We start from the raw sequence: 18,070 nt of genomic DNA on the forward strand, positions 1-18,070 counted from the left end.
GGAGAGGCCTTTGGTCTCTTTTCCTTCCGGCGACTTGGAGGTGCAGGTTCCCTGCTGTTGAGTCTGCCGTGTTGGGGAGCGAGGCCTGGTAAGGCCTTGTCAACCTTGGGAGATGGAGGTTGCCGGTGATCATTCCAGCGCGACTCTCCGTTGTCCCAAGGAGAGTAGTAAGATAGTTGGTTTTTTTTGCCAATTCTTTTAGTTGCTAGATGTTGGGCTACTAATCAAGATATATAGATATTTTATTTTGGTTTTGTTCCTTTTCCCTTCCCCCTTCCCTTTCCCTTGTGAAATTGTATATATTTCAATTGTATATAACTGTAACATAAGTGTAAATATATTTATATATATATATTGCTTTAGCTGTCTCTCTCGTTTCAGTTTTTCTTGGTTGTTTTTCTCCCTCTTCTCCCTGAGGTTTGGCGGGAGGGGGGACTTCTTGTGGTAAGGTTTGGAGACTTGGCAGGGAGCCAGCTTCAAACCATATCAATGGGACAGACTGCCTTCTTTCTTCTATTTACCTTCTATCAGACCAATTAGAATGAAGAGGATCCTCTTCATTTTCTTGCTTACCCTGTGCTGCTCTATCAGTGTACGCAAGGCCTCTTCATCATCTGGAAGGATGCCATGGAAACGAAGAGCCTGCTCTGCCTCTGCCAGCCACTCCAAAAGGACATGAACAACAGAGTGGAATTCTTCTGCCTGTTAAAATACAAAAAGTCATGGTCACTCATGAGGGGATCTGACAGACACGCTGCAGCCTACCCAAGGAGACTGAGCCCACATTTAAAATCATTAATCACACAGCAGTACTGGCACATTATCTTTCCATTAAAAAGTCAATGATATACAGTAATACATTTTCATAACTGTAAAAATAGCTCATGCTTCTCAAAAAATTATAGGAAGCCTAAAAGCCTGTTCATGCTTTTAGCCATCTGATTTATAGTGTATTTGCAGTTCAGTTGTGAATGTCATGCCTTTACACTGACAAATTACAAGGGAGGTGCTTTGCTTTCAGGGACCAGCTGGAAAGATGAGAACTGTATTTCCTGCACAGCCTAAATCACCAGTTAAGCAAAATGAATTGACAGCCTGTGGGAGAGTGACCCTTTTATGTCTGGAGAAACAAGAAAGATTCACCTTTGGGCACAGCCAGATTCAGACACAATTAGAGTTTGAGGTACCTTAGGACTGTGTCTGCTGAGAGACTGGAGAGCTGGACAAACCCTGGGAAAAGCAGAGCAGGAATTTTGTACACAGTGGATACACTGCTATTGGAGGAGCCCCATCTTATAATCAGTCCAAGCTAGTATATCTTCAGAGAGCTGTACATCCATATTATCTCAGGTTTGGAAACAATACAGATAGATCTATTTGTTTGGGACTGGTATCAGACAGTATTGACATACATAGACTGTTCTGACTCCTGAGTGCACTCAGCACAACTATCTTTCCTGCAATGTAATTCACTTTGCATTGTAATTGTGCCAATGTAAACAAGTTTTCAATAGAGAAATTTACTTCTTTCCAATAAGGTACAAAAAGCATAACTACGATTGCAATCTCCAGCTACTTGTGAATGGGGCATAGTTCTTAATCATCCTTCATGCTTGACTGCAACTTCAGTGATTTCCTTAGATGGTAAGGTCTTTGAAACATTTGTTTTGCATTTGTGGTAGAGACTAATAATAACATTAATAATAAATGCTAAGAGGCACTATTTATGTGCCGTGGTAAAGGGATGGAGACCAGGTAAGCAATGCATGAGCAAGAAATTAGTATTTTCAAATGAAATGGAAGTGAATGACATTAAGTGAAAATGAAATTAAATTTTTGGTAACTAGACTGCAAGATATTTTCACTAGTTCTCACAGAGTGCACGTAGTGACAGTAGTATTCCTTACCTGCCGAAGAGCCTGTTCCAGTCGTGTTTGCTTGGATACTGACAGGGCACAAACTGTCTCCCAGCGAGTGCTTAGCTCCTGCATTTGGACTTTGACCCAGGAAGAGTCATCACGACTGCCTTCTATCAGCTCCCTCGCAGAGCGCTTCAGAGCCTGGACACTACTTGTTCTTTTTCCCAGCTCCTTCTGGAAAACCTAGGCACCATCAAATATATTTGAAATGTTTAACTCATTGAGGCATGCTTATGCAAAAAATAACAAAAAACTACTGGTTATGAGAAGAAATCAAATAAGAAGAAATGTTCACATTAGTAGATGGAACAAGCTCCAGTTACATAAAGGAAGCTCTTAAAAGAAGATACGGCAATTATAATATACCATGCCACTGACTACAACTTACTTGTGATACACAATGGGATTTCAGAAGCAATTGCAGCATATTGCAGCCTAATTTTTATAGACAACCCATGTTTCCAAACACTTTTTTCATGAGGGACGAAATCTTCTCCTCAGTGACTGAAAGTCAGTGGTGGATGAACAGAAGGACCTTTACCTCATGATCTTCCCAGGCTCCAGAGTTCTGCCTATGTGTTGCCTTTGCAATACAAGTAACTTCAACAGTCATTTCTTCTGACATACTGAACTGCAAAACTGGGATTCAAAGGCAAAGTCCAACATCTCCTACTTGCTCTCATCTCCTAAACCATTTCAGTAACAAAATAGTGCAGCTTTCCGATGCAAGCTTCCTGGCTCATGGTCTAGTTGAAATCTGTGCATAACTCAAGCATTGCAACTACTTTGCTTGATAAATACACAGCAGCCCCACAGGTCTGAAAGGCTGCTGCAGTCATGACAAGTGCACTGGACATTTGGTTAACAGATGGACTAAAGAAAGAGCTGTCTGCCCCAGAGTTTTCCGGTAAAACAATTTTTGCCATCTCTTGCTCATAGACACATATTTATAAACGCATACTTGTGATTTGACATGACATTCATAAATACACAGGACAGCACCATTAAATGGACTATCTCAATGGTAACTGGTGTCAATGAGTCACTAGGAGCTGTCCTCTTTCATGTATGTTTTATAGCATTTTCTATTGTTGATTATGTTTGTGTTACAAAACTATTCCATATTTCTAAAAATTACAGAATAGTCAGAGATAAAGACAGCATTAAAATGTTACACTTACGAGCAGTACAGTAATTAAAAAAGTATTTTTGGAATTACCTTGTGATTGTCAATCAGGTTCATCACTAAATCAATGTCTCCATGTACTGGCTGATCTTCTGCTAGTTGAGGTTCAATTTTGTACAACCAGTCAATGAGAGCTTGCAGAGCATCAGTAAACTGTCCCGAAAATAACAGGGCTTCCTCCAGTTTATTTTGCCTGGGAGGGGAAACCCCAGAACACACACACAAAATAATTATTTATACACTTTAAGAAAACATTTTCAGCATAAAATAACAGAATCATAGAATCATGACAGTTAGAAAAGACCAGTAAGATCATTAAGTCCAACTGTTAACCCAGCACCACTACGTTCACCATAAACCATGACCCCAAAGTGCTGCATCCACACATCTTTTGAACACTTCCAGGGATAGTGACTAAGCCACTTCCCTGGGCAGACTGCTTCAATGCTTTACAACCCTTTCAGCGAAGAAATTTTTCCTAATATCCAATCTAAACCTCAGTTGGTACAATTTGAGTCAGTTTCTTCTCATCCTGTCATTTGTTACCTGGGAAAAAAGACTGATCCCCATCTGACTATAAACTCCTTTCATCTAGATAGCAATAAGGTCCCTTCTGAGCCTCCTTTTTCCAGACTAAACACCACCAGCTCCCTCAGCCACTCCTCATCAGACTTTTGCTCCAGACCCTTCACCAGCTCCATTGCCCTTCTCTGGACACACTCCAGCATCTCAAGTTCTTTGTTGTGAGGGGTTCAGAACTGGACACAGCACTCAAGGTATGGCCTCACCAGCACCAAGTTGTCAGAGACTGAAACATTTAATGACTTACACATTCTAAGATCACCAAAAGACTTTTGCAAACTGGAAAGAAACAGCTGCTCACTTAGCAAAGCCCACCCCTCCCTGAATACTGCCAAAGGGCCTTCAAATTAGGTAAGGGGGTGCCATTGTCCAGCCATCCTAGGTGCAGATGAATACCTGAAGCTACAAACTGGATCTCCAGACAACGGTAGAGGCAAAACCTGCGAAGTGGGACAATCCCTCTTATCATGCCAATGTCTTCCCTTTACATAATTCTGTACATCTAGCCTTGGCTATGCACGTCAAATATCAGACCATGATGGATCCTGAATGATGCTGACACAATAGGCAGCTGCAGCTCTTTTACAAGATGTCAGAGAATCAGTGACATGTCCCATGATACTATCCACTGTAAAACTCCCCGCCCCAGGGAGGTACAAGGCGTTCTCATCTGAGTTAGAAGTGTACAATAACTCATAACATCTTTGAGTTTTGGCAGGGGGGCTTCCCCCAGCCCCAATGGATCAAGACCACCACTTCAACCAGTAGACGTGGAAGCTGCAACTATCAAGTTTCATAGCTGGATCCTGTGGGTGGTGACTATATATAAGTCTTTCCATCCTTATCCTTTCTTTCCCTTTCTCTCCCTTATGTATTTCCTTAAGTGTTATCTTTATGCTTTAATATTGTTATGCTTTAATAGCACTATATTGCTATGCTTTATTGCTATAGGTGCTTTAACATTGCTGTGCTTTAATAGTGCTATACTGCTACGCTTTAATGTTGCTATATTGCTATAGATGATAACACCCAAAACAGCAACATACCTGTTCACCTTTGAAACAAAATTGTTCTAAAATAAACCCTACATATGTATGTTTACAAACACAGATTATTCAGTGTTATTTCACTCTAATCCACCCCAAGGGATTTATTAATAAGAACCTGGGTTACCCTCCCCTTCTGGAGTAGGCTGCAACACGAGTACAGGGCAACGATCATTGCCCTGGTTCTGCTTGCCACACTTTTGCGGATACAAGCCAGGATGCCATTGGCGTACTGGGCCATATGGATATGCTGCAGGCTAACATTTTGTCAACCAGCACCTCCAGAGAACTTCAATCAGTTTCCCTTTTTAAAGGATTCTTCCTTCCCCACCCTCCCCCTCCCCTTCTTCCATACCAAAAGGAAAGCATGCATTTACAGTATTTTACTGCTTTGACACTCCTAATTATCAAACAAGCTAGCCACTCTGCTTTTACTTTTACACAAGAAAACCCAAAACAGAAGCCAAAAGAATTTTCCTAAGCATTTCTCTTATTTGATTAATAATTAGAGAGTTTTCATTTACCTTTCCACTGACTTTCCACAAATTGTATCCCACTTATCCCTTAGTTCACTCAGCATATCGTCAAGTTTCAAATTGTCATCAGCCAAGGTGGTTTTCTCTTTCAAGGAACGTCCAGTTCTATTCGTGGTATCATACACAGAATGTTTGGCACCAAGAGATTTCTGGAATTCCTACACATATGGAAGAAAAGGAAAAAAAACATATATCATTAACTGCTTACAGGCCATTGTTAATTAATTTTTGACATACTATTTGCAATGTTAATTGTAAATGCTGCTGCAAGAATATTTTAAACTTACTGCAAAATTTCTATGCTAGTGCCACAGTGCACCTGAAACTATGTGGGGTTTGACACCGGCAGACCCCTGCTTTTTGTCCTTCTCTGGGAATGTAGCTCTATGCCTACTGGAATAACTTCCACAAAATCCCTCCTTCGGTGAGGGCAATAATTCCTGTTCTACCATAATATTCCCAAATTTCAGCAAGGGGTGCCTGGTAGTGAAAGAACTGCTACTTTGGGAGCCATTAACTGAGCATTCTTCACACTACATTCTTACAAACTAGGATTTCAAGCCACTCGTAGAGCTCTCCAAGAGCTACAGAGGTTATTCTGGTTTAGCTCAACATGGGCAAGCTGGGAAACCTCCAACCACAAGCCTTTAACTCTCTTAAGATTGAAACATACTATAATTGGGAACAACTGTATGCCACAAGTGTAGATCCAGGCACAAGAAGTCAGGTGACAGCCCCGTAACTCAGTTTGTGCTAGAAATCAAGATCACCAGCAGGTTTCTGTGCCCAGGGACTTTGAACAATGACAGTGACACAGCAGTTGCATCTGCCTGCCAGCTCTGACAGGTCCTTCTGCACAGACCCTCTGGAAGCTTTCCACAGGCACAGTGGAGCACACAGAAACACAGTTCATCTGATACCACAGAGGAATTAACCAACCGACAGAGTAAATAACTAAATAAAGGAACACTTCCAAAAGACAACACCAGCTCAACACAGCAGCTTTGAAATGGCAGAAATGCTTGAAATATTTTATTTCATACCTTCATGAACCACTAGCAGGAAATCAGTTTAAAAAATCATAAATCGCAAGTGCGCTTTAAGGAAACTCTTATATATAGAATCAAGTATTCTTTTTTCCCCCCTTTTTTCTGTTACAAAAAAAAGCAACATCTGCTTTGTAATTTAGTTTTTCCTCACTGTCCTTTTGTTTTCCTCATATAAAACAAGGAAACAAACTTCAAGAAAGAATATAATTGTCAAGTTAGCACTAGAGTAAAAATAAATAACATATTCATAATAACCAGTTTTTTATAAAAGTTCCTTCAATATAAACAATACGTCTATGCTTCTTTTATTTGATGGGGTTTGTTAACTACTTAACACTACATGCACAGTGTTACTAGATTTGCACCAGGAAATACAATTAAATTGTTGCCAGAGAAGGATCATACAGGAAAAACGGATTTAAAGGTGAGCAAAGGGTTGCAGTCATGCAGTTCATTCCTTGAGAGACTACATCATATCTTCTTTCATTTGATTTCACAGGCGTGTAACTGAAAGTAGATTTTAGTTTAAGCTGCCAGGAGCAGACAAGTAAGTTAATTACTGAGATTACGCTCATCTAGCTACCTTCCTTCTAAGGAAGATGGGCACATACAGATAAAATTAGCCAGGTTCATATAAATTTACTGTAAGGAACACTCAGCATTAGCACAGGAATAGATTGGGTGACCTAATATTGCTTTTTCCATTCCTGACTCCTAAAAATGAAAAAAAATTCTGATAAACAGACCATGAATAACCCCCAAAAGTCCCTGGCAACACACTAGATATGAGTGAGAGAGAAAACATATTATCTTGGCTTTTCTTTTTCAGGGACTTTTTTTTTTGGCAGTAACAGCTGGCAAAAAGCGAGTCCAAATTATTGCTTACAGCACGCATTCAATTTGGATAGCAAAATCTTTAACTAAATGGAGCAAGGAAACCTTCAAGGCTGGACAGAAAAGACAAAGACAGACACGGGGTACATGTGGGAGTGGAAGGAAAAGACTCAAAATACAAGGAAGGACATTGCAGTGCTGGGAGGTTTGACAACTCGTTAAAAAACAATTGAGTTGATTTCTTGAGGGGGTGGTGTTTGAAGTTTGAAGTTACAAAGTTCACAGAACTCCCTCTGTCACACACATTCATCTTTTTTCCTCCAGATCACCAGTTTCAATCCTTATGTCCCTGTAGCACATTTCATCCCATTCCTTAACAAGATTCAAGCAACTCAAGCAGAAATGCTCTGCAGGCATTTTATATGAAAGAAGCTATATCAATGACAGAAAGGATGAGTCTGCCAATCCATGTGAGGAAGCTTGGGTTCATAAAACCTGTAGGTATAAGGTAAATATCAAGTTTATCAAGTTTAACATTTCTGAAGACGGGAGAAGAATACAGGTAGGAGAAAGTCCTGAAAGGACCTCAAAGCAAAGTCACAAAGTGTTGACCATACTCGTTAGGTAAATATATAAATATATGAATATATAATGAAAAAGAGGAGTGAAAGGATTAGAAGATTAAGATTCAGAGGAGACAAGAAAGACTGTCCTAACAGCAAGATTCCCTCTTGCCAGTTCCCATCACCAACTTCAAATTTTGGCAACAGCAGCAATCCCAAAACAAACTGAAATTGCAGAGTCAGCATAACAGAATGTCAACGTAGGTTTTATCTAAAAGTTTTAACAGCAAACACAGGTAAAGTACTTTTGCTTGACCAACAGTCAGCTTTCTCACAGACCGATGCAGTAACAAACCATTAATATACATGACAAAACTTGTTGGAGGTAAGAGCAATCACCAGAAGCTACAGCAAAAATAAAAAGTTAGATATGTAAACTTTTGGGGATATTGTGCAGAATGAAAACATAGGAGTAAATAGAGAACCATAAAACTGACATGAAAAGTAAGTATGTGCCAAAATGTAGAAAATGAACAGTCTTTCAATATTCTGTCTCTGATGAAACTGCTCCATGAGAAATATTAAGACACAATCATATCTCTGAGGATTCTATCACTCACTCACTTGGTTCTCAATAATATATTATGTCAGACATTTTAGAGAAGTAAAAATGAAGTAAAGACTACTTCAGCCTTCCCTTTTGCTCTGTGTCTGCTAAAATTATCAAGCTTTTACATTATCATTACATGTCTGAAAAGCCAGGTGAATGAGGGAGATTTTTACATTTTCACCTACAACAGCTGGGTTTGCGAAAAGCTGGTTTCAGAATTTGGAATCCCATGAAGAGAAACCACCTGTGCTATTAATAGTGTTACTGTACTTTGTAGAGGATTTCATTATCATTTCCACTTGACATAAAAAGCTACTGCCAATCAAAATACAAGATTATTTTTCAGTTTTGAATTCATCCTGCAGTATTAAAAGGAAAATCTCAACTCAAATAAGGGGACAGTAAATTTTTGGTATAAATACTGAAAGAAAGTCCCTTCAGAGATTCCTATTCTGAAATGGTATAAATCTGCTTTCCAAAGTTTCCATGATCCTGTATTATTGTCTTTCCTCTTCACTGTTAACCATTCCCCAACATATCAGGAATCGTGAAAAGTGTTTGGGTTTTTTTCACTCAGCCCCTCTTAAAACACCATTTAATTTGATATGAATAAACACTCCATTGCAGCGAGGCCACAAATCTACTTACTTTGCTGATTGATCAGCACAAGGCTGATAGACTTACCTACATTTCACTTGGCACTTTGCATTTCATGACTCACCTTATGCTGTGCGAGCTGCATTTTTATTTTATCAGGGTCATTTGCAATTTCAAGATCTGAGTCCAGAGATTTCTCAGACTCTTCCAGCCATTCCATAAGTTTGTGCCAGGCTTCATGGAACTAAAGAAAAGTGAGATTTGCATGGATTTTAAAATTCACTGGTTCATAAAACAGTTGAATAACATTAAACTCCAACCAAGACTGGCAGACTTTGACAAGATTTGATGTGTTTTTTCTCCCTGGTCTCTTAAACAGAACCAGTTAAACCACGTGCCCACTGTATTTAGCTTCCCTTCTCCTAAGTGAATTAGCAACCTTTAATGTACAGGATGTGCACACGTAGTATGCATCTGTCAGAGACATATTGGTAACATCTGTTGATGTGTTGGCCATTTAGATTTCTACATTTTTAGTAATGGATAGTAAATACAGAAAGAATGGGGATTAGCTATTGCTTATATAGGACGACAGCAGTAAATCACTGGGGAAAACTTCTGTCTGGATGACTGCCCGAGATTTTCCCTGTAACACCCCTGAATGCTCTCATTATATCAAATGCTATCTTGACGGGCAAGGAACAGATTTTTGATCTTCCTTCCTGTTTTGATGAAAAGAGTACTTTGAGGAAGGAAGCAGGGAAAAACTAAAGATTCAACGACCTTTCACAAAGTGGCATCCCTTTGGGTTTTCATTTTTCTAAGCTGGTCATTTCTCTCTCTTTTGAAAATTCTTCTTGCTTGGGCTGCCTACACATGAAAGCACAAGAAACTAGTTCAGAAACTTCTCAAGGCTAGTAGACCCTGTTGTTCAGGGCTGTTGATTAGGCCTTGACACTGGTAGCCTTCAGTACTCCTTCAACACTCTACATAGAAAGTTGTCATCTTAATAACACTGTATTCAGCTTTGTAAATGGATATTGAGATGAAATCCATCTCGTTGTAGAACTGCTGGGTGTGGGAATGCACAAGAGAAATGGCTGGAAAATAAGTAACGTGATTGGTTTATGGGCTATTGCTCAGAGAACTTCTTGCTCTATGAGCTGAGTGGTGGTAGTGGTGAACATGGGAACATGGTTTGGCTGTGAACATCACCAAATCTTGAATGATCATGTTCACTTGAACAAAAAGAAGCTAGAATTTCCTACTGCCATTTAAACAGATTACATTTCTCTCACACATTTTGTATCTTCTCATTTATCTTTCTCGGTGAGGGAGACGTATCTAAGGAAAAAACATGAATGCTTCCCAGTAAAGAAAATTGTGAAAAAAAAAACCAAAACAACAACTCTCCAGGTTCATAAGGAAATAAATGGAGATATATTATTACACAGAAGATATTGGTCCAGTAACTAACATAAGAGATTGAGTGATAAGTGATGACTAATAATCAGGGAACAACATAGATCCAAAATGAAAATACTAAGGAATATTCCCACAGATTAGTGAAAAGGGGTCATCACATTCTTTAAAATATATGGGGTTGATTGTGAAACTTCTTTCTGAGGACAGATGGCACTAATACACATCTGGAATCCATGCTGTTACTTTCTTCTTTCAGACTGTCCTGTACTGCAGACAGAAGTCACTGCTCGGGTTGAAAATGACGCTTTCACCTCCCAAATGAAGTGCTCTATGATTGAATCACAGAAATTGCTCCACTAACTCAACACTGTCTGTTACACTAAACCCAGGCTTGCTTTGTAAGTGCTTTAAAGCACCATATTTGTCAAGAATCTGGACGCAATTACAGTTAAGTTCAAAGAGCTGTAAAACAGCTGTTGTCCCATTACCTGTTTGGCTCTTTTCCTTGCATCATCCAAAGCTCTTCCCCTTTCAACTAAGCGTTGAACTACTTTTTCCCATCGGCTCTGTACACTAATAAGCAGATTCTTAATAAGGACAACGTCCTGTTTCTGGCTGAAATATTTCAAATGCGTTCCAGTTTTGTCCAGTTCTATGATTTGATCTCGATGAGAGTTCACTTCTGTGGCAAAAACCTTGGGAAAAAAGGGAGAAAACTACTCAATACTGTGTTGCTGGGTAAACACTGAAAAAACTCAGTCTGATAAAAAATGATATAGTGAAAAAGACTATAAAATGCAATTTTAAAACAAATTAAATGTTTCTCCGAGTGCCAGCATTATAGGGTTCATTTGGACATTGTTACAGTATCTCCACAGAGTGGGAGAAAAACATTACACATCTGTTTCTTTACATACCTTGTGTTCATCAATTTGAAATAAGACAGTGTCCAAGATAAGACTTGGCCGAGAAGCTGCAGTTAGAGTTTGCTCAGCCTGAGTAAGCCAGTTGATGAAATCTTGAAGTGAGTTGTGGAACTCTGTTGCTAAACTGAGGGCTTCTTCCAGTTTGGTCTGTAAAGATAGGTCATACTTTAATAGCAGTTGATACTGTGCAGGGGCTTCGGCCAAGGAAGCCATTTTAGTTCAGTACTTTACAGTAAACCATTTTAGTTGAGCATTTTAAAACACTTTTCCAACTTAAAAGTTTCTGAGTTTTAAAATAACAGCCTACATTTGAGCATATTCAAGGAGATGAACAGAAGAGTAACAACAAAATAATCTATGACAGATGAATAGAAAATACAGCACCTAGTATCAAAATAAGTTTTTTCACATTAGAACATATCTTCTACTACTTAATCCTAATGAGACATATGGATTTATCAGTTTAAACACAAAACCAGTAAAATCTCAGAAATCTAAGGTGGCAGTGCACTTGAAAGAGCCTCAAGGAGGTCATCAAACTTGCACTAAACAAAGAATAAGTTTTCCTAGACCACTTCTTTTTATTAAAGCTCAACTGTCATTTTGGTGTTGTCACATGTGTGGTGCATATCAGTGAAATCATGCTACTGTTCTGTTAGTACAGAAGGTAGTCACTTGAAGTAAGTGGCAAAAGGCCAAGAGTTTGGGAATTTTAAGAAAAAATGAATAAAAACTAGAAAAAATAATGCAGAAATTCTGTACTGAGAAGGAGGTAAACTTGAACGATCATTGAGTCTCTCCTGTCTACAATTATTGCAATAAAAACCGGAAAAGCCCTAGTCCTACTACATGAGCATTAACAGCATCAGTTAATGTATTTCTATAGTACAGACTTGAGCCATTCCCATCCATCTTCCCCCTTCCAAGTATGGGTGATTAACTTCTTGAAACTCATTTTTCTCAGTACTTTCTAAACATTCTGCCTGTCTTTACAATTGGTTTTAAATATAAAAGATCAAGCAAGTATGAACGCATAAGAGCACTGATCATTAACACCCTTAAACACATGATTTACACTTCCATTTTTATGTAAAAACACATACTTTTCTTTCACTGAGCTTTGTTTGCACAGATTCCCATTTTTCTTTTAAGTTATTTATGTCCTGCTCAACGTTTGTTTCAGTAGTCTCTGGGCATCTTGCAAGCATTTGCTGGCCTTTCTGCATTAGACACTTATATGTCTCCTCTTTGGCTTCAAAGGCAGCACAAAGTTCCTGAATAAAGAAAGCACCAAAAAACAAGTAAGGTAGAAATTCAATACTCTTTCTAAATGCCAGTATACCATTTATTCCTCTCCCAACATTTAGTAGGTATGATTAAGACTAATAAAGGAAACATATGTAATTCATAAAACCCCAAATGAGCAAAGAAAGGGCCCAGTTCTTCAGGAAATGAGAACTTGTATTGTCTGTCAATATCTTCTCTGAGATCCAAAGCTTGGCAAAGAAAGTACTACGCACTTATTACACAAGAGTTGCTACAGCTTGGTTGGTTTAAAGTCCATCTGTAGCCAAAACACAAGAAGTGTCAGTATTACACAGTGTGCTGAAAGCCCAGACCTCCAACACCTTCAAAAGTGGGTGGGACAACTTGGGAGGGCTGTTCTATTGTACATTGTCTGTTTTGGCTGTATCCTCCTTCACTTGTTAGGCATGAGCACTGAAGACATTTCAGACATAGAAAACAAGCTGGAATAATAACGGTAACATATGATTTACCTGTTCACTATTTTACTAATGATGCATTTTTAACCATGTTAAAAGTAAGCTGGCAAAAGTCTGGGACCTCTCATGCCACACTCTCACTCAAATGGGTAAATCCAATATTTCTAACAGACAAACCAAAATGCACAAAGTTGCTGCAGATGCCCAAATGACGACTGTCTTCCAGGAGATGAGGAATAAATAGTTTGCAAATAAGAGGAAAACTACTTTTTCCTCTGATTCCCAGGAGAAAAGCCCAAACCAAACACTTTCTTTGGGTTGAGAGACAAGGTACATAGGGCTTGTACCTGATCAAATAGGAGGGCAAAGCAGGAAGCAGGTTTAATCATGAGCTTAAGATTTTGACAGGACAGAAAGCTTCTTTGCTTTCTTTCTAAGGACTGTGAAAAGTGGTGTCACCTAGTCTGCTTCCTCCTACACTCCCAACCTTCCTAGAATATTTCTGGTTTCCATAACTCCACAGAACATCTTACTGTCCTGCAGCACAAGAACCCCTCAGAAGTAAACACAAGAAGCACAGCACAGGTGAGACAAGGCAAAGCAGGCATAGTTCCAAACACAGGGGCTGGGCTCAGCCTGACACAACGGCCCACTACAGTGGTTAATTTTGCAGTACAGTCACACTCTCCAAAGGGCAGAAGCAATTAAAGTTATTTTCAGGAAGAAACTTAGAACAATGATTGTTTTAAGAAAAGGAGAGGGATGTTCTGAGCAGCACTGGGACAGATAAAAAGGTCTCTTTTTAAGCCCCTTTCCTACTGGTGCCCTGTAACGTCTCTTCATATCTTTTGTTTTCCTGGAGCTGCCTTAGCTGGAAATGAAGCCCAATCTCAACTCCATTTGTGAGCTAATTATGGTTGAAGGATCTTTTATTCATATCCGTAGAAACAGGTCTTATACACAAGAAGATGGTTCATAACTTTATTTCCAAAGAGAAACAAATCAAAACAGTGCAAAACTTCCTCCTTCAGTTTCACGTCAGAAATGGTTTGTATCACTTAGGACCAAGTTTGAATTTGGAACTTATGATGACCAGTAGTCAATATGACACTGGCCTCAACATTTCAGCCACAAAAAAATAAAAGAGGGAGAGAGAACTAACACATATATGCACATAAGGTTTAACTAAAGAAAAATCAAGTTCTTTATTTTAAAGGTTGATAACAGCCAATGCCTGAAGTTATATGATGGCCACCAGTATAGTAACAATCTGTTAAAGCGTTCATGTACAGTTAGGGAAGGATTGTACATCTAAAATACATATTACTGGGGACAGCCAGACTTGGTCCAAATATAATACTACATTCAGTTTAAAGGTCTTTTTAACTAATCAGTCTGTAAGCATTGTAGGTATAGAACATTTGCATAGCAAAAGAATGTAGTAAAGAAAATTCTGAAGCTTTCAATGGAAAAATTTTGGGTCCTGATCTGACTAAGTCCAGGATGAAAAAAGCAAAGAGCTCTGCTGGCTTTCAGGGAATTGTAATTGTATCTCACCCTCACAGGGAATAAAAAAAAAAAAGCTCTTTTCTTCCTTTTTTTCCCCTTTAGGACAAAAAGAGAAGGATCAGAGGGGTTCAAAACCACAGGATTATTTCTGTGTTTTGATCTAGCTTCCTGTTATAACTGATTTTAAAACTGTAAATTAAGTTTCTTTCTCAATTATAGTTACTGGCAAATTTTGGCAGAAAAAGAGGAAGGAAAAAAATGTGCCCATGTTGGTGAGCAATGACCTTTAGCATCATTCCAAAATAAAATCTTATTTTTAATGCTTTGACAATGCAGCATTCTAATGGAAACTGTGTCAGGCATATTCGAGTTCAAGGACAGTTCAGTAAATACCACTGTTACATCTGAGCCAGGAGTTCAGAAGTTTAGATCACCAGAAGTTTATATCCTGGTCTAATGGCATAGCATGATTTTACATAAATGGAGCACTATGAACCACCTTCCTTTGGGTTAAGAGATCAAGTTTAAGTGTCTTTTTTTAAGCTCTACGGTTCTATGGGAGCAGAGAAATCCATGGAATGTTTCTTAAAGAGAAAGAAAGGGAATAATTCAGGCATCCTGGTCAGTTTGACATTTCTAGTTAAAGCACAGGTTCTATGAGCCAGTAGCCCTTCTTACTTCTATGCTAATGATGTCAGCTTTGGTTAGGTAAGGAATAAAGGATCAAGTCTCTTAAGTCAAGGTTCAATAAATGTGGGCCGCTTTTAGGTTCATCTTCAAATCTTAGAAAAAGCATTAATTTACTTACGGGGTCAGAAGAGAAAAGAAATCACTGAAAAATCTGCAAACATCTTCTGTTTTTCTTTCCAAGAATAAGGATGCAAAAGCTATTTTATTTGTCTCAACACGATTAATGGTTCAGCTTTGGGCATATGTCCCAATAGACTACTAAACTACACCGGAAATAAGTGCTGTTTTGAATGTTATTAAATTTTTATAAGATACTGTACAGACATGGTGATATATAGAACGTGCTCCATATGTACCAAAAACACTCTTGAAAGATGGTTAGTTCTGAAATACAAATTGCAAAGCATTCTAATACTGATACTTACCATATGTGCATTAAGCTGCTCTCTTGCTGTTTCTGGTAAGCCTCCAACAGGTTTTGATGCCAACAGCTGACGTTCAGTATCTGTCAGCCATTGCTGCAGATCTTCAACTTCACCATGGAAACCTTGCGCCTAAATTACACCATATCATTTTAGACCTCACTTAAAATGTTCTCCATTCTAATACCAGCTTAGGTGCATAAGTAGACTGGCAACAGATTTAATCAGATATTTGTAATAATCAAATGAAATGAAAGGGGAAGAAAAAAAAAGAAAAAAACAGACCAAAATATAAACTAGCTCGATTCAATCTGAAGGAAAAAACCAAAAAACATGGAAATCTTGAAAGCAAGCTAAATGACCTAATGTGAGACCAATGTTTTCCCTGAATAATATACCAATACAGAAATTTCACCCTTTAAAAACATGTAGACCAAAAGCTGAAGTCTTGTTTCAGCAATAAAAGAGACAGAGGCCAGCTGCAGAAGATACAGCTGGATTCAAACTTTCTCCAAATTCAGGAGTGTCTGCATTATGGTTTTGATTTAGGCGAACTTCTAATACGTGTATCAATGTATTTCATGTAAAAAGACACTTTTTCTGAATTATTTCTATATTTGATCATTTCCTGTTCACCTGGATCAAGGCACTGTCCAGTTGCTGTTTCCTTTGTTCTGTTTTTTCCAACAAGTTTTGCCAGCGCTGATTCAGGAGTTCCAACTTGCTCCGTAAATTACTTGCTTCTTCAACAGCACTCGACTCAATCAGGTCATTTCCTGCTTTTTTAACAGCTTCCACGGTAGACTGATGAGCTAAAACATCATTTTGTAGCACCTACAATTGTAACACAGCATGTAAGACTGGCCATGTTGGTAAATTACTGAATGAAGGCAATCACAGTGACTGAACTAGTTGCAGTCCAGTGACAACAGTTTAACATCAGCACAGGTATTAGCACTTAAAGCTAGTAACTAAGGCCTCTTCAATCAAAAGCACTAAAAGGACCATTCTGCCAAAATGCCAAAGTTTATTTTTGTATCTTGGAAAAAATAATATATTCCCTCTGAATACACATGTTTCTGAAATTATCAAAGGTTTCCAGTAGCCCTAGGGAAGAGTTATTTCTTCACTTTTCTTAATTTATGACATACTTTTCTTTAATATGATTTTTCTTTGAATACTATGTGCCCACTGTGCTCTACAGCAACCTGACTGCCACAATATCTTTTTATGCATTTCATGGCTCATTTCACATGAGTCAGGGTACTAGGACACTTGAGCTGTGCTAAAATCTGGGGAATACACCACACGAGCTTTTCCATCTGCTTAAAAGCCCATTATCACCAACCATAGTAAAACCACACAAGGCAAAAAGGACATTTGAGAAACAAATTCTGTTTTCAAAAGGACAGGGGAGGAAAAGAAGGTGTTAATATAGAACAAAAAAGAACAGAAAGAGAAAAATAAATAAGAAAAATGTTTGGGAGGGGAATGGTAAACCCTATCTAAGAAATTCAAGTTCATGACTACTGACTTCTATTGAGACTTACCTCAAATGCTAGCATATGGAAAAAATATAAAGCTAAATACAAAGGAATTGTAAAATAAACTATATGCAGCACATAATGAAACAGCAAGTCACAAGTAGCCCTTGAATACAAAACATCCATCACATTTACTTTAAGTCTTTTAAGCTAAGCACTAGAAGATCATTATTATTTTATTCTCCTAATGGTTAAAAAAGGGATATCCACAGAAGCAGATGCATCTTTATCCCTTCCTTCCTGCTGAGACTCACTAAGAACAAGGTCTATTCTTTCCAAAGTTATTCAAGGGATGGATGTTTTTCCAGGCTACCACAGGATGCACTACTGTGTGAACTTTCTAACCTATAAACTCTGTATTATGAAAAGGGAAGTAGATTCATTCATGTGTTTGCTGAAGTTCTTCATCACAGACATAAATGATGTCTGGATGCTTCTTCACTAGTAAAACACTTCCATTAGGTACAAATATAAAAGGTTCATGGAGCAGAACCTGGTTTTGTAATTCTATTTACTTTGTTTTGAAAGGGCCTGTTTGTAACAGTAGTCAAACAGGCCATGTAGATATTGTGCTCCGCTCAAATTCCAACTAACCACACAGAAGCCTTCAGAAGCTGCATAGCTGCATTAACACAGACAATGAAAATACCTTAATTATCTGTGTACTGTCAATTTCAATCAGTTCTTTCAAAATCCAAAATGAACTCTGAATACTTTTCACATCATATGCAGGGCAAAAATTAAATGGCAGATTTAAAAGGAGAGGCTATATGAGGTTAGATTAAAATCTTCAAACCTAGAAAGAATATATCATCATGAACTGCACTGTCACACAAAGAGGTAGGGAAGATTTCTCACTCCTGGGAGATACTCTTCAAAACAAAGAAATAGTGGAAGCATTCTTCCAT

The 18,070-nt window shown here is 38.4% G+C and overlaps 1 protein-coding gene across 14 annotated transcripts in view; it reads right to left on the bottom strand.

Moving 5' to 3' along the window:
• DST (dystonin) overlaps window positions 1-18,070 on the bottom strand; it is a 307,129-nt gene that overhangs the window by 21,697 nt on the left and 267,362 nt on the right. For all 14 annotated transcript variants that reach the window (XM_051777805.1, XM_051777809.1, XM_051777812.1 and 11 more), the window contains 10 exons: window positions 16,255-16,452; window positions 15,622-15,750; window positions 12,377-12,547; window positions 11,265-11,420; window positions 10,836-11,042; window positions 9,047-9,166; window positions 5,258-5,427; window positions 3,139-3,298; window positions 1,908-2,102; window positions 574-702 (listed from right to left, as the gene is read on the bottom strand). In XM_051777805.1, coding sequence (XP_051633765.1) covers window positions 574-702; window positions 1,908-2,102; window positions 3,139-3,298; window positions 5,258-5,427; window positions 9,047-9,166; window positions 10,836-11,042; window positions 11,265-11,420; window positions 12,377-12,547; window positions 15,622-15,750; window positions 16,255-16,452 — 1,635 coding nt within the window. The remainder of the gene's footprint in view (window positions 1-573; window positions 703-1,907; window positions 2,103-3,138; window positions 3,299-5,257; window positions 5,428-9,046; window positions 9,167-10,835; window positions 11,043-11,264; window positions 11,421-12,376; window positions 12,548-15,621; window positions 15,751-16,254; window positions 16,453-18,070) is intronic.

Source organism: Manacus candei, unplaced genomic scaffold (assembly GCF_025592945.1).
Source record: "Manacus candei isolate 608988 ecotype Guabito, Panama unplaced genomic scaffold, ASM2559294v1 h1tg000011l, whole genome shotgun sequence".
NCBI classification, from domain to species: Eukaryota; Metazoa; Chordata; class Aves; order Passeriformes; family Pipridae; genus Manacus; species Manacus candei.